General features: G+C 40.9%; 2 protein-coding genes across 2 annotated transcripts in view; one reads left to right on the forward strand and one right to left on the reverse strand.

Moving 5' to 3' along the window:
- Nucleotides 1-24,116, forward strand: part of LOC128383510 (basement membrane-specific heparan sulfate proteoglycan core protein-like) — a 333,871-nt gene that overhangs the window by 197,471 nt on the left and 112,284 nt on the right. The window lies entirely within an intron of this gene.
- arhgef11 (Rho guanine nucleotide exchange factor (GEF) 11) lies at nt 1,921-23,320 on the reverse strand. The gene is made up of 40 exons (XM_053343510.1): nt 22,604-23,320; nt 19,702-19,793; nt 19,494-19,598; nt 19,362-19,411; nt 19,196-19,253; nt 18,891-19,090; nt 18,647-18,718; nt 18,262-18,369; nt 18,026-18,074; nt 17,282-17,319; nt 17,053-17,145; nt 15,605-15,673; nt 15,407-15,511; nt 14,735-14,833; nt 14,483-14,525; nt 14,225-14,321; nt 13,958-14,080; nt 12,497-12,520; nt 12,159-12,285; nt 11,806-11,899; nt 11,422-11,451; nt 11,117-11,249; nt 10,801-11,007; nt 10,552-10,599; nt 10,230-10,378; nt 9,693-9,833; nt 8,676-8,752; nt 8,418-8,543; nt 7,553-7,670; nt 7,311-7,459; nt 7,145-7,220; nt 6,877-7,059; nt 6,693-6,774; nt 6,507-6,587; nt 6,284-6,339; nt 6,039-6,191; nt 5,582-5,815; nt 4,552-4,859; nt 3,600-3,732; nt 1,921-3,492 (listed from the first exon to the last, which is right to left on the reverse strand). Exons 1-40 carry the CDS (start codon nt 22,636-22,638, stop codon nt 3,443-3,445), a joined length of 4,215 nt encoding a protein of 1,404 aa, XP_053199485.1. The 5' UTR covers nt 22,639-23,320; the 3' UTR covers nt 1,921-3,442.

A 24,116-nucleotide genomic window follows, 5' to 3' on the forward strand; every position in this document is an offset into this window, starting at 1 on the left:
GAGTTCTTTTTCCTTCTGTGCAGCTAACAATCTCACCATTTTAAAAACAAGGGAGAAGAAAATAATTTATACATCCTTTTTTTTTAATCATATCTACAAAAATAAAATCAAATACGAGGACTAAGGCTTTACAGAAAAAAATTAACATATATATAAAACAAGTGGGTCTGATCTCTCTATATTACATGAGTGAACAAGATTTTTTTTTTTTTTTTTTAAAAAGGACAAAAAAAAAAAAGACAATGAGATGATAGTTAAAGACGTGTGTATGCATACAGTAGTTTGCACTGTGCAGGGAGTTTTTGTTTGTGCAACTTTTCTTTTTTTTTCTTTTCTTTTTAAAAAAAAAGGAATCGATTATAGCTTCTTAAACAGCCTGTTAGGGCCACAACGCTCAATGTCAATGTACAAGATAAATGTATGAAAACAGAAAATCACTGAAGAAGAGTACAAAGAAACTGAAGTGTAGAGGTAGAAATTGGAGATGAAAAATGCTGCAGTCAGAGGTGGAAAGGATAGAAGAGGAGATGTGGAGGAAGAGATTTTGTTTTTTTTTTCTTTAGAGGAGAGGAAGAGATTCTGATTAGGGATTCAGACAGCTCAGACCGAGAGAAGATCCAACATTATGGACAAAAACGTCATGTGACAATGATGGAAATATTCAAATTTAAATAACCTTTTTTTTTCTCTCTCTTCTTCTCCATTTCTTCAATCTCCTGGTCTGAGATGTCTGATAATCAGCAGCTAATAACCTCAAAAAAAACAAAAACACAAATAATAAAAAAAACAGACAACGAGCAGTGTTCCCTTCAACACCTCTGAGGAGATATTTTCACTTTGGTAGAACATTTTTACATTTTAGCACAAATCCCTCTGCACGTTCAGCTCAGTAGCACTGCTTTCACTTTTATTCGCAATTCATTTTTTTTTTTTTTTTTTTAAATTGTTGTTTTTTTTCTTCTCAAACCTGTACAGACTTTATTTGGACTCCTTTCGTCAGGGTGTGTTGGCTAAATAGTGAAAACCTTCCACCAGGTAGTGAAACACTGTTTTAATAGTAGTTTGAAAAGTCAGCTGATGATAGTGTTTTTTTTAAATGTGATTGGCTCTTTTTTTTTTTGTTTGGTTCAGTTTAGTAGTGATGTTGTCAGTTTTGGGAAGCTGGTATAAGAGGCTCGGGTTTCTCACTAAAGCGCTCCTTGAGTTAAGTTAGTATTTGAAACCAGTTCAAATAAAAATAAAAAAAAATAAAAAAAATCCAGTGTGATGGAAGAGGAAAATATTTAAACTGTTACACAAAAGAGCTCTCTCCTTGTAACAGTTTAAAGGCTGTGTGTATTATATGTAGTTTATGTCGTAGTGTGTATCAAATTAAATCCAGACAGATGGACTTTGAGGGGAAAGGGGGAAGAAAAAAAAGGAAAAAGAGAAAAGGACTTGGCTTTAGTGTCAGTCTTTGCTGGTAACAACTCCGACAAATGATCCAACAATAGTTACAGAGAGCGTTCGGCATTCTGGGAAATATTTGTATTCTCTGTCTTACTCAGAATTAGATGAGAAAACTGATCCGACTCTCAGGTCTGTACGTTAAATATGACTCCTAGCAAGAAAGCCATTGAGTATATTTCCCCACAATGTCACACCTTTCCTTTAAATGAATGTTTGTTTCATTGAACACTTGCATATAGCTCTTATTCTTTTATACTTGGATCATGTGCATATACTTGAGTTTGTAAAAAAAAAAAAAAAAAAAAAATCTAAATTCACAGAGATTTTCTTTTTCTCCCAATAAATAAAAGTTGTTCTGTGCAGGGTAGAGGGGTAGGGGGGCTGGTAGAGGGGTAGGGGGGGGCTGACTTGGTAAAGAAAGTACCTAGATGGCTTTAGATGTGGGCTAACGGGTGTAAACGTAAATCTGTAGTATGACGGGTATCTGTAGTGGTGGTGGTGGGAGTTGCTGGTTCACAGTATTCACCGTGGTATATTTACACACACAATCGGCTGTAGAGAGAGAGGAGGAGGGGGAGGGGGAATGGGGGGGGGTTAAAGGATGCACAGTTAAATCGTTAAAGTGTACAGGCAATGTAAGCGGCGGTATTTGGCAGCACTTTTGAGTGACAAAACAGGTTTGCACTGAAAAAATAATTCAAGTTTTCTAAAACGTCTGAATCTGTATTCGCCCCCTCGCCTCTTGTTTTTCCTCACAGCCTCGTAAACATCCTCAAAAAAAAACAACTCTCCCGCCGAAACAACATGATCAGAACAGATGTATGTGTGTCTCTCTGTGTGTGTGTGTGTGTGTGTCCGCTGAGCTTATTACTTTGAAATCGCTGAGATCTCCGTTCGCCTCTGAAAGCAGCGCTGAAAAATAAAACGCCGACACAGCATTTCAGTAGTCAAACAGCGCAGTAGTGTTTTTCCAGAACGTAAAAACATGAACGATTTATGACCCATATAATGATCAATATGTTGCACTTATGCTTCCAGACAGCCCATCTTAATACATAAAAAGAAGACTTGAGGACATGCGACTGTTCCCAACAACATGAACTCTAGTAGTGTTTCTCCCTCGATGTGGAGATGTAACGTCTGAGATGAATGAAACGGTTAAATGATGCTCGTATGTGTGTGATAATGGTTTCCTTACCCAGTGCAAATAACCTGAATTATTATAGACACAGTCCTTCGGCCGTGATGGCAGGTGAACTCAGTGTAAAGCAACCAGTGGAGGTGTGGGTGGGGGTGGGGGGGTTGGGAGGAATGGGGTTAAGGGACCAGCGGAGGCCATTTTGGCTCAAGCGTCGGCCCCCTAAATAAAGCCGGTAGTGGCGTCTCCAGTCCCTGATCAGTCCACAGTACAGGACGTACATGACAGAGGGATGCATTATGGGTAAAGTGCTGGGGTGATGGGTCCCTCTGTTTGTTTTTTTTTCTCCTTAAATTAACATTTCAACACTTTTTCTGCTCCGTTCCTTCAACCAGCGCTTTAAAAAGCGAGATAACTCATTTTCCTTCACAAATATCCATCTTGGTCATTTTTCCAACTTTCAGTTTTTCCAACTTTTAATTTTTTTTCTTCCTCTCTTCTCTTCACCCGTCAACTTGTCTTCTGCCTTTTTTTTTTTTTTTGTTCCTTCATACTTTATCCTCTCTTTCCCCTGGAGTCTCGCTCTCTCTCTCACGCTCAAGTCAGATCACAAGAAAATCCAGGTTAGTCTGACCAGTTTCTTGGTATCCCAGGGCAACAGAAAACTAAAATAAAAAATGGCCACAGTTCTTCCTGGGTTCTGCTCCTCTGGCCGGTGCATGCAGGTTTAGGAGGAAGGGGGGGTGAGGGGAGGCGGGGCTGAGGTGCCTGAGTCTGACAGTGGGTACGTATGGGTGCATCCGGATGCCAACAATCAAGCGTGTGACTGCCAGTTAAATCCCGTCTGCGCTGACCTCAGAATCCAGTCGACTGGATCTTGGGTTCTGCTGGACTGCCCTCTTTGCCTGCAAGGGTTCGAGAAAAGAAAGTTAAAATTACAACGTCGCTCAGTGATGTGGAATAAAAATCAGCTCCCCTCACTGAATTTGTAACTTTGATCCTTCTCGCTCACCGTCTCCTGAGCCGCGATCCAGAGACGGTGTCCTGGAGACGGTCGCCGAGCGGCACTGTTGGTCTTCTGACTCCTGATTGACAGACGGCTCTTTGAGGGTTTTTAATAGTTTGTGATGGGCGTTCTCTATTTCCTGAAAATGGGGAGAAATACAGAAATAAGTTTAATAACACCAGCTGGTAACAAGTGGAAAAATCTGTGTTTGTGCTTTTATAGAGTCCCGCCCTCACACTCTGCACGCTGTTATCGGCTGGGGGCTACACACCCACTGCCCAAAGGTTGAAGCCCGGAAACAGAAACATCACGGACACAGCAAAATAAGAAACTACAGGCAGAGGGGCAAGGTAAAGACTCCACCACACATTTATAGAGTGATGACTAACCTTTAAACACCATTTTAAGTGTAGCATGGACAAACAAGTATAACATGTATAAATAAGAAGTCCAGTGTCTCTCTGCCTTACTGATCCTTTAGAAAACAAAAGGACAGAGTCTGTGGAGTAAACTAGTTTAAAAACTGAGCTGGAGAATTCACATTATAGTGTAATCTCAGTTCTCACTCACTTCTTTGAAGTGTGTATGCATGTGTTATGTGTGAGTGTGTGGTTCACCTTGCGATACATTTTACAATATGAAAAGTGTTATATAAATAAAGTCTGATTGATTGTTTGACTGAATCACACATCTCACGAGAGGAAGAAATGTGTAATGTGATCCTTTGAACTACTGAACACCACCTGAGACATGAAACTCTCCACACCTCAATATTATGCCACTAAAGGAACCACAAGTCTCTAGTGAGCATGCATCCATCCGGGTATTTCATAACCGTGGGAAGTGACATTATTTGCTTCATGCACCACTGAGCGCCTGTCATGAGAATAAAGAAGTCCTCGCCTCCCACGCTGTATCCAGTCCTCTTTATACATCTGTGACTTTAACACAAACTCACCTTCAGCTGGCGCAGCTTGCTCATCAGCCCCTCGATGGTGAGAAAAATCTCATCCACGTTTTTGATCACATGACTCTGCTGCCCGGCATTCAGCTGTTCCGTTTCCTCTTCCTGCTCCAGCTGCATGGCCTCTGATTGGTCGGCCGCTGGACCGCCGGCTGACGTCGCCTCCTCCGGCTGCGTCTCTGCTGATGTCATTTCCTCCAGAGGCTGGGGGAAGTGGCTGGCCGTGGGGGTGGGAGGGTCATTGAGGTCATCAGTGGCGCTCTCTCCTTGTTCTGTAGGCATCACCAAGTAGAAAAAGTTCCCTGCAGCAAAAAAAGTGTGTTAGTGAGAAACCTCAGGAGTGAAATAAAGACTAAGATCCTTTTCCATTCTGTTCAAGTTGATTTTAAATTCTTTATTTATTATCTTGCTGAATATTAAATTCTTAACAATGTAAATGCAAGAATGTTAAAGATAGATAAAATCTACAGCACTGGACCGATGTGGTCGTCATTACCCTGCGCTGTGGCCTCACTCGGCTTGGATGATTGGTTGGAGAGGAGGCTGACATCATCAGTGATGCCGTCAGGGACAGAAGAAGAAGAACCCGCAACCACAGCTATGCAGATGATAGACGTGTGATGTAGAAAAAGAGTGTGTTTGTGTGTGAATTATATTTTTTTTAAAGATGGGGGAAGGAGTTACAGAAGAAGTTGTGATATAGGAGTAAGTGTGTAATTGTGTTGTCAAGAGCAAGCAGACAAGAAAAACAGAGAAGAAAAAAGGGTGTAAGAAACAAAATATTGGATCACAGAGTGCAGAGAAACATGCAGAGGAAGACTGAAAACCAGATTGTATCCAAACAGCTCAACCAGCTGATTCACTTTCAGTCCAATCAATGTGAAATATAAATTTCAAGGGAAAATAAACTCTGCTTTTAATTTGTAAAACAATCTGAGAATTGAATGAACTCAGAGTGAGCAGCCAGTCGTGAAGCATTAGAAGAATTAAAAGGGGATCGATCGATTGATTATTTCTCCGTTACCTTTCCTTATGACCTGAACGCTAGGCTGCTCCGCGTCTGAGGGCGGAGCCTCTTCAGGCTCGGCCTCCCATTCGCTGGTGTTGAAGCTGAGGATGGTCTCCTGAGACTCCGGCCGCTGACGTTCTGAGAACGAGCTCCTTTCATTGGCCGTCTCGTTGGTGGGTGTGTCGTCTGAATCGTGGCTCCAAGCGTCCTCTTCCAGATCTCGTAATATGAGCTGCCTTAATGTTTCAACTGTGATGGTGTAGAGAGACTCATTAGAGGCTGATTTAGTTCATGGTTGGATTCTTTTCTTTTATAAATACACACTAACACTAAATGAAACCATAAACTAATGAAAATCAAAACATATTCAGCTTATTATGATTTAACTATCAAATACAAAAATCTATTAACATTCAACAGTTTGTTTTTTGGGTTTTGTGCAGTGATGATGTCATGTCTGCTTTCTCCTCACCGTCCTGTAAAGCCGCCTCTGCCACACCGACTGCTTGTCGTTCACCACAGATGAAAGCTCCCGATTGGTCCGTAGGTGTGTCGGCCGAGAGCGCGATGTCATCGGTGGAGGAATGAGTCTCCATGGAGTCGGACTGCTCTGTCATAGAGTTGTCTGGAAGATTGCAAACAGCTGGAGGTTTAGTTAACCTTCAAAGTCTTTGTTGTAAATCATGATTTTGCTTCAGTTTATAAAATGCTTCTTACCTGTGTAGACGTGACTACCAGTTGAGACTGGGGATGCACTGCCAAGACTGGGAGAGCTGTGAATAAAACACAACACATTTATAATTTGAAAAGAAACAAATGAGAAAATGAAAATATATCTGACAGAATAATATTACAGCCTGCAGACACTCTCTCATCTCGTAGAAGTGATTTAAGTGACTCATTCCTTTATTTATTATTCACAGACATCAGATTTACTCACGATATTGGCATGGATCCATGATTGATCAGCGGTGATGAACCACCAGATGATGAGATGGTCTTTTCAAGTAAGTCTTTCCAGCTGTTAAAAAAAAAAAAAAAAAAAAAATCAACAAAATCAACACTTCCTGCAAACATACAGCAGAACAGAATAGAGGTTTCTTCCTATGCTCATAGAGAAGCTTACGTGTTTTTCTCAGATGATGTCCCAGCCACCAGTTCGTAGATTTGCCTCTCTGTGGTGCTGATCACATAGAGAGCTTTGTTGTCTGGAGGGGAAACACATGATGTAGCCATTTTTTTAAAATCAGGAACACAAAAACACAAAAACACAAGACATTAGTAATTCCTTGTTACACCTGCGGACTAACCTGTAGCTACCGAGCGCACTAACAGCGAGTCCAGCTTCACCAGAGGGCTGAAAGAGGTCTTGCTGTCTCCGCTGCCTCCTCCGCCTCCACCCAGCCAGCGGGAAGGATATCGCAGCTGCAGCCGGTCGTCCGGGCCTCGCTGCAGCAGGAGCAGGCAGTCTGACAGCAGCAGCGCTTGGATCTCTGATGAAGGGATTAGAAGATGTGTTAATAAGTGATGGGAAACCAAACAGGTGAGACTGAGCTGCGTCACGGCTTAGATACTGACCTAACTGCTTGTCTTTGCTGACTTTCCAGGTGAGGGGACCTTCGTGGATCATTTTCTTAGTGCTCAGGTCCAGACTCTGAGAAAGAAAACAGAGCTAGAGTTAGACACAGCTGGCAGCCTTCATTATGGGATATGGGACAGAAAGAAAGAATAATGATTTGATTACCTTGAACTGAGGAGCAGCATCCAGCCTGCGTTGGTATTGGCTGAGGCGTTGCCGGTGTTCTGTTTCCCTGACGACCTCATTGACGGCTTGCAGTATCCCTCGGCAACATGCCTGGGCACGCTGGAGAGACGGGAGGTCGGCAGAACTCGCTAAAGGAAACACAAGAATCTCTGTCTTAAAAACCACAAAGTCATACGTCAGGTATTCCTGTGTGGATACAATGAATCTCTGGACTGACTCACCGTCTGTGTGTTTGAGGATGTTGTCGAGCAGAAGAGGGTACTTAGTGAGTCTCTGCATCTCCGACACAAGCAGGTCTTTAAGCTGCAGCCTCCGACAGTGAGGACTCGCCTCACACTCCTGAATAAGAGTCACGATATCAACATGTAAAGATTAACTATGATGGAAAAGACACATGCTCTCTACAGTTTCTGCTCTTTTTACAGTGAATCATGGATTTAGACTTAAACTAATTGTAAAAGGAAACAAATAAAGTGTTTGAAATCCTGCTCCCTCATAGTCCAAAGGAAATAACTACTCACACTACTAATATTAATAATAATAATAATAATAATAATAATAATCATCATTATTTACCAAGTCATCTTGGTAAATCTAGAAAAACCTATAGTCCTAAATGTGACTATAGATATTAAAAGTAAAATCATGAAGATAATCTGGTTTTTAAGGGATGCGTCAGGAGCTAAATGGTAAATGGTAAAAGGACTGTACTCATACAGCGTCTTTCTAGTCTTTACGACCACTCAAAGCACTTTACATTACATCTCATTCACCCTTTCACACACATTCAAACACTGATGGCAGGCTGTGTGGTAGCTACCACACAGGGTGCCAACCTGCTCATCAAGAGGAAGCTAACCATTCATTCACATTCATACACTGTTGGCGCAGCAACGGGAGCAATTTGGGGTTAAGTGTCTTGCCCAAGGACACATTGACATGTGGACTAGAGGAGCCGGGAATCGAACCGCTCTACCTCCTGAGCCACAGCCATCCAATAAATAGTGTTTGTCATACTGAAGTAAGGCCAGGAAGTGTGTGTGTGTGTGTGTGTGTGTGTGTGTGTGTGTGTGTGTGTGTGTGTACCTGTATAATATGAGCGAAGCGAGGGTCTTTGCGTTGTTTGTTCTTGATGAGCTCCAGAGCCTGAGACTGCTGGCTGCACAGCTGAGACGCCTGTTCCTGAAACTCGTCTCCATTAGCATCCTCAAACTAGAAACACATTAAAAACAAAAGACAGAAAACACCACAGTTAACATACACACATATACACATTAAGGTTTGATATTACAGCACAGACACAGTGATGGATGATGACTCTACAGCAGCGGTTATTTAACTCACCCTCGCTAGCATAACGTCCCCGATGTTCTGCACGATGGGAGATTCTCTTCGCTTCTTCATCGCCTCGCACAGACTCGCTGCAGAGAAACGATACAGAAGCAACATTCATACATCACTCAGATTAAATAAACTTAAATTCCTCCAACAGGACAATATCTTCTGAAATACGCCAGTCTGGTCAGATAGTGATGTCACATGGTATGAATCCTCGACTCTAAATTAACTCAACACATATTGACACATACGGTAAAGTTACAGCCTCAACAGTAATAACCTTAGCTTGGTATTTGCTTTGCTTATTATTATTTACGTAGCTTCACACCCTCCTGAATACGTGTTGACTCAAAGTATAACTCACTTTATTGTGCAAACAGAAACTAGCAGAGGAAGAAGAAGAGGCAGCGATGGTACATTAAAAGGACATTCATCCCTCAAATTTCAGTCATACTTACTTACTTTATTTTGATTCAGAATTGTTTGTAGTCTTTTTGTTCTATTTTTCTTATATTTACTAAAAAACCTGTTACTTTTATGTTATATTATTATGTTTTTATCTTATTATCTTCTTTTGTTTTTGAAACTAATTTTAGTCCAGCTTTTATTAAACATGATCTGTTTTGTCATTTTTCTTTTTTGTCTTTTTAATCTATTTTAACCTAGTTATTTGACTCTAACTTTTAATAAACGTTTTTACTTGTTCTCTCCTATTTTTATTTATGTTTTATTTTCTTTCATTTAGTTTGCTTTATTTACACTTTTAAACATTTATTTATCATACTTATTTCCTCTTGCATGAATTGGTCTCATTCTTTTATCCTCGGTCTACACTTGTTCTGTCTCATTATCAGCTTGTCAATCAACTGTGAATCACTTTGAGCTAAACTAATCTGTATGAAAGGTGCTTCATAAATGAAATGACTCATTAAGAGTCATCATTGGTCATTTTCATTTCTATACTGCGCAGAATTCCCTTGAGTCCAAAATCTCACACACACATATACACATGCATAGACTGACCGTGGAGTTCGTAGACCTGGGGCAGGTTGGGGAAGATGCAGGCCAGCTCATCAGTGTTCAGAACAGACCTCATTTTCTGGAAGAAAACCTGATCCAGGACTCGTAAGGTCCGTAGGTGGGACACCTCGGTGGTAAACAGCTCTAAAGAGAAGGAAGCAAATGCAGACGGTCACGATCATTTAATCAACAACTTTTTAATTCAGGAAACATTAAGGAGACATCTGTGATTAACAAAGACAAGCCAAGAAACACACAAATTTTTTTTGTTTGGATAAAGAAAGATGCAACAGAGAAAACCTGAAAATATATAAATATAAACAATCACGGGACTGTTTCCTTCAGAAATTTTAAAAAACTTTTTCCTAAAACTTTCTTTCCTTTATGATAGCTAACAGAAACAACATCTACAAGAAGTAATTTGTCCTAAGTGCTGTCAAGGTACTAAATGAAACTAGGATCCAGCATTACCACATTGTTGACAATAAAGTTTTCATATCTGTATTTAATTATTTGTGGTTATCTGAATTTATCTCTTACCGTATATGACGGCCTGTCTGTCCACCTCCCTCTGACTTAGCGTGGCGAGGAGATGAGGAGGCACCGTCTCCTGCCAGTTCTGACCGTCACACACTTCCTCCTCCAGCACCCCGGCGTCCGGTAGCAGAGCCAGCGGTGAGTCCACGCTCCTGGAGAGACAAGCAGAGACAACCAAACATGAGTTCATGATTATTTTTATACTACACATTTTCCCAACTAACACAGATACAATACTTTGTGTTCACCTAACCTTAGGGGTGAAACCTAAAACTAAAAGCTGGCGTTTCTTTCTTGTCAACTTGGGGACGTCGTGAAAACTCACCTGCGTCTAGACCGAGGAGTGTATGGGGGTGTAGGGTTCTCTAGAGACCTGAGTTTGAGAGAGAGTGGAGAGAGAGATGGCATTGAGTGAACTTCCAGGGGAGTTTATGAGAGATCTAGTTTAGCTTCCTAGAGGTTTATTAAAGTGATGACACCGTTGCACTGAAGGAAGCCAAAACATCTGAATCCAAACATAATCTGAGACATTAAAGACGCTTCCGTTAGCAAGAAGGTTTCGTTGGATGTTTACCGTGCAGAGTTGCTGGATGCAGACGACGAGGCGCTGTGCTGTAGCGGCCTGAGGCCCGGCCCCTCCCGCTCCTCCCCGCTGTCCTCCATGTCCACATCACTACGCGAGCGGGGGACAGACTCCGTTCCTGAGGCGACGCCCCGCCGCCGACCTTCACCCTGAGCCTTCAACGACTCGCTGCGTGCCAGACGCACTGAGATCGTAGGGCTGGAGGAGAGAGAAGAAAAAGCAGGTGTTATATTTTACTAAATAAGTAGAATAAGAAGAACCTTTAATGAAGAGACACATTAACATTAGAGCGTCTCATTAGAGCTACCTGTCCATGCTGTCTTCTCCCAGGCTGCTGGAGGACAGCCGCTGGGGGTCGGCAGGGTCGCCTCCCTCCTCTCCTCCCGTCTCTGTGTTATTCTCAAACTGCTGAATGATGTTCCTCACACTGCCAGGACGGACTACACACACACACACAAACACACACACACACACACACACACACACAATTACACAGTGAGCTAAAGTCTGAAACTACATCCACTGCATGAACACTAACAGCGCAGTGAATGTTTATGATAAATAAAAATTGAACTAAAGAGGAAAACAACAACATAAAAACAAAATATATACCTTCGGTGGGTGACAACGGGACATGGAATGCTACAAAACCAAAAAACGAACCAAACAGAAACAATGAAATCAGAACAAGACACAATGAAAATGTTTTAAATCAATAAATAAACCTCCAAACAAACAAAAAGGACAACAAGAAATCAATACGGTAAATCAAGAAGTCAAATACAATGACTGAGAACATCACATGTATGCTCATAACGACCTCTGACAGATATGCGCACATCTGCATTAGTCACCAGCTACTGTACATTTATTCATTTTCTTTGCCACTTATAACTGTGAGTATATGAGTATGAGTGTGTGTGTGTGTGTGTGTGTGTGTGTGTGTGTGTGTGTGTGTGTGTGTGTGTGTGTGTGTGTGTGTGTGTTTGTATTTACTGGACTGGGATGTGGACCGGGGTTTGCCGATGTACTTCAGGATGGGATTTCTCTTTTTGTCCTCTCCATCTTTCTCTTTCTTTGTACCACTCAGCTGTGGAGAGAGAGAGAAAACAGTCATTCATATCATATATAAGTAAAAATGTTCCTTCATTTATTAGTTTTTAATGATTTTATACTTCTTATACTGCTGGTAAAACCAATCATTTTATTTTGAAGGCTCATTGTACAGCAATTAAACTTTCATTTGTAGAGGTGGAGTTTCAGCATTATTTAAATAATTGCTTGTAACGTATCTTCTTATTACTGGCTTGCATTTTGTTTCTCAGCAGAAAACAAAACACCTTTCTTACCTTTTTCGTCTTTAAGAAGGCGAGCCACTTCTCCTTCTCTGTGCTCAGACCAGGAAAGACCTTGGAGTCTCTGAGTTTGATGCCAGAATGACGGAGGTACAGGAGCACAGCCGACGCCAGAGGAGAACTGAAGGGAGAGGAGTGATATGGGGGGTTGAGACGAAGAGAGAAGAGACAGAAGAAACATGGTATGGGTAAGGCAGGGGTGGGGGGTGGGGGGGCGGGAGTGATGAGAATACAACAGAAGGTAAAAGACGGAGAAAGAGATAGCAAATCCCTCGGGCAGTTTATTGCTGTTAAATCACATTTCACTCCAACAGACGAGGCACGACTTTTACCTTCTGTCCTCTTCGTGCTTGGATCTGGAACAGAGAGAAAGACATAAAAGAGGCCGTTAACTCCCTCCACAACACATATCACGCTTTAACAGATCCCTTAAAATAAAGAAAAGAAGAAGGAAATCCAGCTCATTCAGGTGCGAACGCCAGGGTTAAGAAACAGACAGTAGTAGAAGAGTCATGTCACGGGAATTAGCTGGTGTGTATAAAGTCAATGTAATAAATGTCATGTGGTTTCAAGGGTTTGCGGCCGTGTTAATGACCTTTGTTATGATAGCTTGGGTGAGGCTCCTCCTACCGATTTTGCAATAACTATTTTATTGGGCACCGAACATCTGACCCTGTTGCTAGGCAGCAGGGGACAGTGTGCGTTCCAGCTGTGATGTAAACATTCACTTTATTATGAATGAAACTCTCCTGTGTAATTAGTTCACAGGTAGATTTGGATGGAGAACAAACCCCGTAATGCAGAGTGAATCATATTTGATAAGAGATGAGTTTTAGCTCTACGTCATCAGTGTGATCATTCTTTACCTGAAAGACAATCAGATACATGCAGTGCACAGATAAATCAATGCAATGTTGCTATTACTAAATATTTTGTAACTTATTTTATGGTAAATTCATGTTGAAAAAAAAGTGTGTATCAAATTCGATAAAGCAGGTATAGAAGGTCATTTATCTGTAGATCTGTTAATTGTCTTCTTTTATTCCATTTCATACATTAGACATCATCATCAAGCATAAAAAGTTTAGTAGGTGGTGATATGAGCTTTATGCATGACCTATAAGGGATTCAAATGTTTTTATCAATTTAAAAAAAATTATGGTTCAGTCTTTACAGGGTTAAGGAGGCGGCAGTAATGGATGTATCACTGAATCTACCTGTGGTTTCACTGCTGGGAACTATAATGAGCACAAATCTCACACATAACAAATCTTTAAAGTATTCAATTTAAACTAAAATATTTTTTAAAAAATCAGTTTGGGTCTATTTTTAGGCTTAGGAGTAAAAGCCTGTTAATAATGCTGCAATGATTCTTCAGCAAGATGATCAAAAGATAATTAACCAGCAACTATTTTAATTATTTCAGTCTTTATTAAAAGGTAAAAATGCCAAATATTATTTAGTTCCAGCTCCTAAAATGTGAAGATTTGCTGTTTTTCTTTGTCATATAGACAATGAATTGAATATCTTAAAGGTTTTTGTTGTTAGTCAAACCAAAAACAAGCAAACTTAAGAAATCATCAAGAGCTCTGAGAACATGCTATTCTTTCCCCATTTAATCAACATTTAATTGACTAAATGATTCATTATGAAATTAAATGGCAGATTGATAAAGTACATAACTGTAAGCTGCAGCCCTACGAGGAAAACAATATGATCTTCTTTTTGTCTGCACCAATTAAACTGAAGATGTTGAAAAATGGGAATGCGTATTAGTTACTGTATAGACTCACAGTATCTCCCAGAGGGCGGTGACCTGTCTGTCCACCACCTGTCTTTCTTTCGCCGGGTCTCCGTCCAGCTGCAGCAGGTCTCCTTCTCCAAACAGAGAGCCGAGGCCCATCATCTGCTTGTTCCTGTGAAGACACACGAACACAAGCGTATTGGTTTAATGTGAGCTCCAGAAAATTATACATTAGTAGATGTCTTCTTTTAGAGGGGAAAACCTGTATGGTAGACAAACACTAACTTTCAAACCTAATAAATCTGAAGTCATGTACCTGTAGTCCTGTATTTGGTACTGGATGTCCGGCAGCACCTCCTGCTGCAGCTCAGACAGAGGCCCTCTGATGTCCTCTTGGGCTTGTAGTCGACTCTCTGAAGGGACGAAGGACAGAAAGTATGAAGTCAGTGGATACATTTCCAACTTGGAAAAGCCACAATTCAGATTTCATGTTGTCAGACTTTTGAGAGTTTGTGCTTTTGATAAAAGTCATAAACACAAATTGCATAGTTCAACTTATCTCAGGTTGTCTTACCGATATCTGTGAGATACTCCTCTCGTGCTTTGATTTTCAAGGGCTGTAAGAAAAAGAAAGGGGTATTACTTTTTCATGTTTCAGACTGCAATTTGTTAAAGTAATACAATCAAAGGCATGGCTTGTAATCATTTACCATTATTAGTAAGTATAATTAATGATTTATTATTTATTATTGTCACCACCATGGCCAAAACTGGGATCAAACTGATAGAGACCAATTTAAAATGATTAAGGTGTGTTGGTACATACAGCGTCTGGGTCCAGGAAGTGGGAGCAGATTTGAGGTGCGAGTGAGCGTGCGTCTTTAGTACTGGAGCCCAGGTAAGCCTCCACCGACAGGTAAAACAGCTAAGAACAAAGAAAGCAAGACACTAAGTCAGTACACATAGTTATACACACACACATGTCAGACAGTGTTTATAAATAATAGCATAATAGGATACGACGAAAACTGGTACTGTATGATTCCCTTTTTTACTGCAGAAATAATATGACCCTAAAGTGCAGAAGAAGACAGATGTAATTTTGTATTGATAAGAGTAAAGAACATGTAGTGAATGTAATATATGTAATATTTTATATACATAAATATAAATGTGATGAGACAACTCCCTATTTTTCCTCATTTAAAGATGAATAGTTCCTTCTACTAAATTAGACCTTTCTATAGTATATATAAAAAGTGATTTATATATCCTATGTGGATGACGGGGTTCAGTAAAGGGATAAAAGTAAAATTTGAACATCATAGACATTACAAGTAACTGGTCATGACATGATAGTGAACGGCTGCAGATGACAAAAAGATTCACTGAGAGACTGTAGGGCGACCTCCATCTCTGCTTCCTTTGTCTTGACATTTATTTTCATTAACAGCAATGTCTTGTACAAATTGATTATATACATATAACGCAGACTGACCAAAGGGTTGGGGTCCAGAAGCTGTGTGAAGACATATCTCATGAACACTGTCATGTGGGCCGGTCGAAGCTTCAACATCTCGATGTCCTGGAACGGACCGTCCATCTGAGAGAAACACGGAGAAAACACGAATGAAACAATCAACTTAAACATCATATCAGTGTGGATTCATTACAGATAATAAATGTTCTTTCTCACCTCATTAAAAGCATAGCCATCATCTTCTTCATCCTCCTCCTCAGGGCCGATGATCTGGGGCTTGCCACCCTTTGAAAACAGATGCACACACAACGAGTTCAAGTAATGAAAAGAGCACACACACACACACACACACAGGGACACAAGGACACAGACAACCTGATATCTTTATTCTTATACTGTACATGCAGTGCTCTGTGCACAAGAGTGATGTGAAATATGAATTGAAGGGTGTGGTGATAAATCAGAAATGTCCTCAGTCTCCCTGCTGGTCACACAGATTTCTTTTTTGCATGGCACAAAATGGAGAGAAACAAATGGAGAGGAGAAAACAACGCTACGTGTCTGAGAAGGAAAATAATCTTTGTCATGCAGGGTCCGAGTGGTACAGCGCATACTGTCAGCAAAGCTGTATCTGCTGATTTGAGTTGAACATTTAAAGATAATTCATATTTAAATGTACGGAAGAGGATTAGGGCCACTGTGGGAAAAAAAGTGAGTTCTGACTTTAAACCAGGCGGGGAGTTCTGGTCCTCTGAAATGAAGCCAACGTGGAAGTAACTTAGAACTGCATTCTATCAAAAGGCCACCAGGGGGCGACCGTCTCTATACAAGTCAATGGAGAATTCACCAACTTCTCACTTGATTTCTAACCTCAGTAAACGTTTTCAAAATGTGTTTATGGTCTCAATCACTAGTTTAAAGCCTTCTTCAATGCAGTATGATGTTCATTTGTGACATTTTGGCCTCCCTGATTTTATATTTGACGATAAAGCAGGCTACATGGCTGCGTTGTGATTGACAGGTTGATTGCCCAATGTCCTCCAGATCCAGCCCTCGCAACCTATCGTAACCTCCCAGCTCCGCCGTTGGCTCCGCCCATGGCTCCGCCTCATGCCCATATAAGTAGAATCCGTGTTTTTATTTTTCCCAGCATGCACCTGAAATTTTCAAGATGGCGCTGCCTAGATTCAAAACTATTGGCTTCCGAGCAGCAGTCCACAAACCAATGGGTGACGTCACGGATGTTACGTCCATTTCTTTTATACAGACTATGGTTTAAACTCAGCATTCTGAGAAAAAAGTCAGAGCTCACTTTTTTCCCCACAGTGGCCCTAATCCTCTTCCGTATAAATGAATGCAAGCATTTGGCAGAAAAAGATAAGCAATAAAAACAGAGGATAAATTATTTAAGGGCCATTTTTCCTTGTTATTCCTGTCTGTGTTTCTGTCTTAAACACACACACACAGATTCATTTAACCACTGTGAATAGCTGCAATGAGTCATGATCGGTTTCACTTCAGTAAACTGTTCTTCCAACTTTAAAACATAAAAGCCAATTTGAATGATATTGAAACAGTGACTGTTTTCACTTCTACTAAAGTTCTAACTAATCTGCTAACCGCTGTATAAGCTGTATAAATGCGTGTGCGTGCGTCCATCTCACCGAATCAGAGAGGGTGTGTGTGTCGGAGTTCTGCCGTCGGTGTAGGGGGGTCCTGAAGGAAGATGAGGGGGAGGAGTGGGGACTCTCAAACGCCTGGGGAGGAGGAGGAGGAGGAGGAGGAGCAGGAGGAGGGAGGGAGGGAGGACGAGTGGGACGGGATGAGTGGGACCATCACATACACAAACACACAATCTCACCAGTTTGTGAAATGACAAAATTAGCGACCTACCTCGATGTCTCCTTCACTTGAGTCCATTGATAATCGACCTGCCGAAGCACAAAGCAATGTTAGTAACCGTGTATATCAGCATGCTGGATATTTCCTATTTAAAGCACTTCACACTGTTACAGATGATCATGTTTTCACTGCACATGGCAAGTCAAAGTTATATCTAGGGAACCTTCAAAGAATACAGATATGATGCAACTCATAAAAAAACAGGATATAACCAACAAAGAAGGAAACACTTTTGGACATCTTGGGTCAGTTATTTCACAAATGTTTGTTTCTGTCAAAAATGTGTTTTTTTTTTCTTTTTGTGACTGTTTTCTATTAAATCCAAATTTTAGGGTTAATATCCTACACCGCACTGTAACTTTTTATTCTCCTGTTTTCATCTGCCTTACTCTATTCTACATTCATCTTATTTTCCATTTTTAAGTCTTTTTTATTTTGCCATGTGTTGCTTTTCTATCCTGTCTTGATGTATTTTATGTTTCATGTAAAGCACTTTGAATTGTCTTGTTGTTTAAATGTTCTATACAAATAAACAACTTATATCATATTATTATGATATTGGTCTATAGGCACAGAGTACTAAAACCTTAATGAGTTACGAGACCTATAGATGGTGTATTTTACCAATTACTGTGAGTTTTAAGCTTAAATGTAAACACGGTTTTAAAAGATTGTCACAGATCGTAGCACTGACAGCTGACAGTTGAACAGGTGAAACATAAAAAGGATACAAACCTTCTCCTGCTATGACGTAACTGGCAACAGATTCTGACCGCGTTCCTTCCTGGAGAAGCAAAATAATACAAAGCATCTGTTATTTTCCAGCACCGGCTGTGAAGTTTAATTTGCGAACAAATCTCTCATGTAATCAGTATTGGTTGTAGGAGTGGAATAATATCAGATGCAACAAAGTCCTATGCCAGTAAAACAACAAGGTTAAAACAGAGAACGTGATTGAGAGAAAAACATACCAGATCTTGCTGAATCTTAACCCTGACTTGGTGAGCTCGCCTCTTGGCACTTTCAATACGCTCTTCAAGAGATGTTGACGGGTTCCTCAGCTGCTCCTCCATTAAGTCCTGCAAATCAGTGAGTGTTAAGCCTCTTTCACACATAGTTCCTGGTGAATTACTGGGATAACCCTCCAGGCAGAGCTAAAGATTTTTTACTGTTCGCACATGCGGCTACATTCGGGAACACACATAACACAGTGATGCTAGAATAGATGAGCAAAGGCAGTTGAAAGCAGATGGTGGTAATGCAACACTTAAGGATGCCAGCTACCATAAAACTCAACAGAAGAGGGCAAAATTCATCAAACTCAAACTGTCAAACTGGAACAACATATTTGTTTACCTGCAGTTCAGCCTCTTCTTGCTCCAGCATTTTCCTGAGTATCTGAGTGGCATGTTTCTGTACTTCTGGGTCCTAAAAAATCACATGTACAACGGAAACTTTAGGTCATTTTGATGAGGTGCAAGTGTTTTTTTTTTGTTTAAAACAACATATTGTCAATTTTTAAGTATCTGTTGTTGTTGTTTTCAGTATTTAAGATGAGTGTCACATAGTTAATATCATACTTTTATACAATTTTACTCACCTGTAGTGGTTTGGGTCCAGTGATTCTTTGGGAAGGGGTGCTGCTCAGTCCAGAAGGCAAGGGTGGAGGTGGAGGGGGTGGAGCCTCTCCACCTAGTGATGTCCTTTGAATGGGTGTAAGGTCAGTAGGAAGGGGCTCCAGTGGCAAAGAGGCTGCTGAAGGCGGTGGCCCTTGTAGCGTCAGAGCTGCATAAGGTCCAGCTGTGATGTGATGAAAAGAGATTATATCAATTAAAGACATTTTTATAGCAATAACATAAAAAAACACAAAGTTTCAATTTTATCTCACAAGCTTTCTGGACTCACATTTGATGAGCTTCACAACCTCCTGATGGGACATGGAGGACACCAGCGAGCCGTTCACCTGAGAATAAGAAAGACGAACAGAGAGGAAAATAACCAACACTGAAAACAGGAAGAGGCCAGTAACTCTCAGATTCAGTTCCTGTCACACCAAGCAGTAAAAACAAACCTTTATGATTCGGTCCCCTTCTTGGACTCCGGCCTTGACTGCTGCACCACCTGCGAGGATGAGCAGAGGTATACAGTTAGACTCGCACACAGGACAAGAATTATATTAACATAAACTGTGCATGTGTTTCACCTGGTCGGACATTCTGCACCAGCTTCACTCTCTCCCCACACACTGTGAAGCCAAAACCCAGCTGGTCCTTCTGCACGACCACACATCTCTGGACAAGACCAGGACCTGAGGAGAGGAGGTAAGAAGGATGAAAAGGATTTTAAGTTAAATTACGCCTTAAATGAGTCTGGAAACAAATCAAAAACCCGGTGTGGGAAGTCAAATTTACCAGTACTCTCAACAGAGACGTCAGTCGTTGGCTCCCTCTGCTGCGTGGCAGAGGATTTGCGCTCCGAGTCCCCGATGGTGAGACTGCTGAGCCTGAGTTTGAGGGATGAGAGACAAAGTGACTTAACATGAAATGTTATTAAAACAGAGTGATAAAAAAAAAAAAGAAACGCTCTGGGATGGCTGGTTGGACTGGGAGAAATAATTCACAGGATAACTGAAGGAGAGATAAATAAAGATAAATTAAAAAAGACCAAGGAGAAAGAAAGAAGAGAAGCTTGCAAAAGGGATGGAGCAATGTGTGAGAAAAGATGGAGGTCAGGAGGAGAAGATTCATAAGACGCACATGATCAGATGTTGGGTAGAAAAAAAGTGAGAATATGAGAATATGAACGGCATAAAAAACGACGAGAAAGCATTCAACAGGAACTCACCAAGCAGCGAAAGGGCTGAAAGCGAGTGATGCGTGACAGACAAAGAGGGAAAAAGCAGATAAAAGGGGGAAAAGGGGTAAGAGAACAGAGAGAGAGAAAGAGAGAGAAGAAATTCAGATGAACACCTGATCCTGATGCAACACAGAAACTGACCAAGAGGAAAAGATTCAATATCAACCCCGCACCCTTTATACTCTTACAGATTGTAAACACTGAGAGCAGCCTTGACTTCCAAGAATATATTTAGCTAAGAGTGTATGACGCTAGCACACACTGTGTAAACACTCGAGTGATTTGGTATTTTTCCAGAGGTCCAAAGACTAGTTGGCTTAAAGAAACACAGTGAGACTTATTTCCGTCTGACTCCATCCAGACAGATTTGCTGTGATTTAAAAAGATGTGGGGATATTTAGCTACTGTACCTGTAACGCCTGTAAGCACTGAAATGATTAGTCAATTAATAGATACCGCAAGAAAACTAATCAGCAACAAATAAGATACATGAGTAATCTATTTTGCTGGTTGTGGATTTTTTTCACCTCATGTTTAACACTTTTTACTGTTTGGTCGGGCAAAACAAGCAATTTAAAGTAACAACCCCAAAGATCTCCATTTTGTTCTATGTGGCGACACCTGTGGCAAAAAGTAGTAATTGCAGATGTGTTTTCGGACTTCACTTCTAAGAGATCCAAACAGTGTCACCTGTGTTACTTCAGTCAGCACCAGACCAGAAAAAAAACAGTACGCCGCTGTTGTGTTAGCTCTGCCACAGGTTCAATCACCATTGTGATAGATGGTAATAATTTGATGATAGATACTGGCTTGACAGATATTTATTTGAATGATAATCTCCGAGATTATTACTGTAAAATAAGTCACCCAAGATTCTGGGAAGCTGAGATTCAACAAAATAATTAAATTAGAGATATAAATTAATCATGACAAGAACAATTAGATGTAGCCCAGTAGTGTGTTCACCAGACTACACGCAAGCAGGGCTGCAACTAACAATTATTTTCATCTGATTCATCTGTTGATTATTTTCTCGATTAATCAATTAGTTGTTTGTTCTAAAAAAATTATAAAAAATGTTGATTTCTGTTTTTTAAAGACCAACATGACACCAAAGGTATCTTGTTTTGCCACAAACGACAATCCACTACCCAAAAATACTCACTTTACTATCATACAAGACTAAAGAAATCAGAAAATATTTACATAAAATGATTCACATTTTTTCTCTTTATTGTTGCCGATTAATTTTCTGTCAACCACCTAATCCTTTAAGTGACTAATCATTGCAACTCTACATCTATACTTGCCCAGGTAGCTCATTCATACAAAATAATTTATTAGGAATGCATCGATCCAATCAACCAAATCAGACTCCTCTAATACTAACATTTTCAAGTGGATCAGGTATCAACCATTACGTAGCCGATCGACACTTCATTGTTTGGTTTACATGCAGAATTTTGATATGAATTCAAATGAGTTGCATTAATTCAATCACTTCATGACGTTGACTCAGCCTTAGCAATCCCTTATTATTATCTTACATAAAAAATACCTCGATTAGTTTTACACAGTGAAACACAAATTTCAAATGTAGGGAAAAGAGATACATTTTAAAAACATATAATGCATTTTATGTGTATGCAAGATTTTTCTCGTGCATGCACTGAATGCCAATTGCCAACTCCGCCTACAAACACCCTGAAATAACAAGAGCAGCCACTGGGAGACTTGCTGCTACAGCTGTACAATCTGTAGGTGTGATCAACCCCCAAAAACCCTGACACAAGCCCTCATCAGACAGCTGTCCTACCTGAACAGGTGGGCGTTTTTCTTATTGGCTTCCCTGCTGTCACATGACACACACACACACAGACACAGAAAGCGGTGGGCACGTACACAAGGACACACAAACAAACACAGACAGAGGAAAAAATTTGACAGCAGGAGAAACAGGAAAGACACATAATCAAGACAAATAGGCATCAGACAGATGATCACTGCAAGCACAATGTAGAGCTACAAAGTCAATGTGGTGATGACTGACAGTAACACACGGGATGAATTACAGTACATCAAGTGTTTCAGTGGAGGAGAAAGCAGGTGAAACATCACAACAACACCACACTCAAGCGACACATGGAAATTGAACACTGAAACTCACAAATGGTAATCTACACATTACTGTGAAATCTTTTGCTTCAAGTTTGTGTTAAGCGAGGATTCCCAGGCTGCTACCTTTGACATGCAATCAGTATTTTGTCTTCTTGTTGCAGGAGGTGTTTTTATCAGCTCCCAGACAGTACACAACCTGCCTGACTAGTTTTTCTAGTGGTCGAACTGGACCTCAGTCAAATAAAGACGTGTTGATTGCCTGGAGATGCTACATTTTTTAGCATACAGTCAAACACAGCAAAAGAAACTGTCTGGGTGGAGTAGATGTGAGGTTCCTACCTGTCCAGAGTGGAGGTGGGTTGGCGGAGACTCATGTCTGCAGCCTTGTGACTCTCCTCTGCTTCCTGGTGAGGGTTCAAACTCTGTCACTGGGCCTCTTTCATCCTCATCATCATTGTTGTCTTCCCTTTCCTCTTCGGTTTTAAGTCCACACAATGGGGGCTTTTCTGTAGTGATCAGACTTTCGAGCTAATGTGCATCAGCTACTTGGGAGCTGAATCAGATCAGAGAGGATGCTCCTCATGTTCCCATCCACCCCAGTGATTCCAGTTAGGACATTTAAGAGAATGTGCTGCTCAAACTATCACAAGAGTTACATTAGTGCATGTGCAGGTAGAGTGGTTAAAAACAAAACAAAACCTGATGCAGTGGTTCAGCTGTAGTGGAAACTGGATAAAGGACAGCCTGCTTCTTCAAGGATCATCAATCATGAATGAATGAATGGCTGATGTGTCTCGCAATGCTCCAGCAGGTCAACAACTCCCATGTGTCTGTTATAGTAGGTCTGGGTATTTTCAAGCATAACAAAACAAGCACTATTTTTGGGTGATATTCTGTAACACCTTGTAGGAAAATTATAATACTAAACCTTATATGTAACTACTAGTTATTCCAAGCTAAATAATCCCACAGAAGCAAAGCATTATCTTGGTGTGTCTCATTTCTTAGTCATATGCTTGCATAGATAAGGTTCAAATGTGACATGAATGCCCCAAAGGTGGGTTGGTGTATACTGCTAAGGCAAATTAACCCACACACACACTAAATAACATACCTCGAGTTTTGATAAGTGAGAAATCAATCACCATTCCACTCCAGCACACTCCCAAGCTAACTGTAACAGGGAGATTTGTTTTACATGCTAACACACTGTAAACAACAGACGCTGCAGCTGCATCTGCACTACTCGCATTACTAACTATAGCTATGGGCTTATAAAAAATAAAATAAAAAAGCCGTGCAAGATGAATGATAAAGGTGCTTTTTCAAATACACTAATTAGTTATGTGTGGAATGATAACGACTAATTGGAGCGGCCTGCTACGTCCAGCTAGCTTTCACTAGCTCTGCGGGAGGGCCGATCTCGACCCGCGGCATCGCGTTGACGCTGAGGCCGACCGAAAGCTCTGTGTGCTCGGCTTTCAGCTGCGCCGACGACCCGGTCCCGTGGAGCTGGCTAAGCTGTCCAGCTATACATGCAAGATGAAAACCCAACAGGGTTGTTGCTGCATGTGAATAGAGTATTTTTTTAAGGCAGTTCAGTTAAATCCCGGAGTCCAGTTTTCCTGCAAATCCAGACACTAATGCTGCATGTTAGCCAGATAGCTTGAAGGGAATACGACTCCTGTAGGTCTTCTCTCCCAAACAAGAGGCACAAGCAGGATATTTATCTCTCTTGTGGTCTGCCAGACGTCTCAGTGGGTAATAGCATCGTTTACAGCATCCATAAACTGTTCCAGGTATGAAAATAATGATCTCTGCTGTGTTGTTATCCTGCTGTCTTGACTGGCTG

Source organism: Scomber japonicus, chromosome 22 (genome assembly GCF_027409825.1).
Source record: "Scomber japonicus isolate fScoJap1 chromosome 22, fScoJap1.pri, whole genome shotgun sequence".
Classification (NCBI taxonomy): domain Eukaryota; kingdom Metazoa; phylum Chordata; class Actinopteri; order Scombriformes; family Scombridae; genus Scomber; species Scomber japonicus.

Excerpts from the sequence above, each read along its gene's own strand:
- arhgef11 (XM_053343510.1), bottom strand. The coding sequence starts at position 22,638 with ATGAGTCTCCGCCAACCCACCTCCACTCTGGACAG. Across the intron at positions 14,526-14,734 it reads ACTTCCTGGACCCAGACGCT|CCCTTGAAAATCAAAGCACG; the intron begins GTATGTACCAAC and ends TTTTTCTTACAG. Across the intron at positions 6,340-6,506 it reads CATGGATCCATGCCAATATC|CTCTCCCAGTCTTGGCAGTG; the intron begins GTGAGTAAATCT and ends TTTTATTCACAG.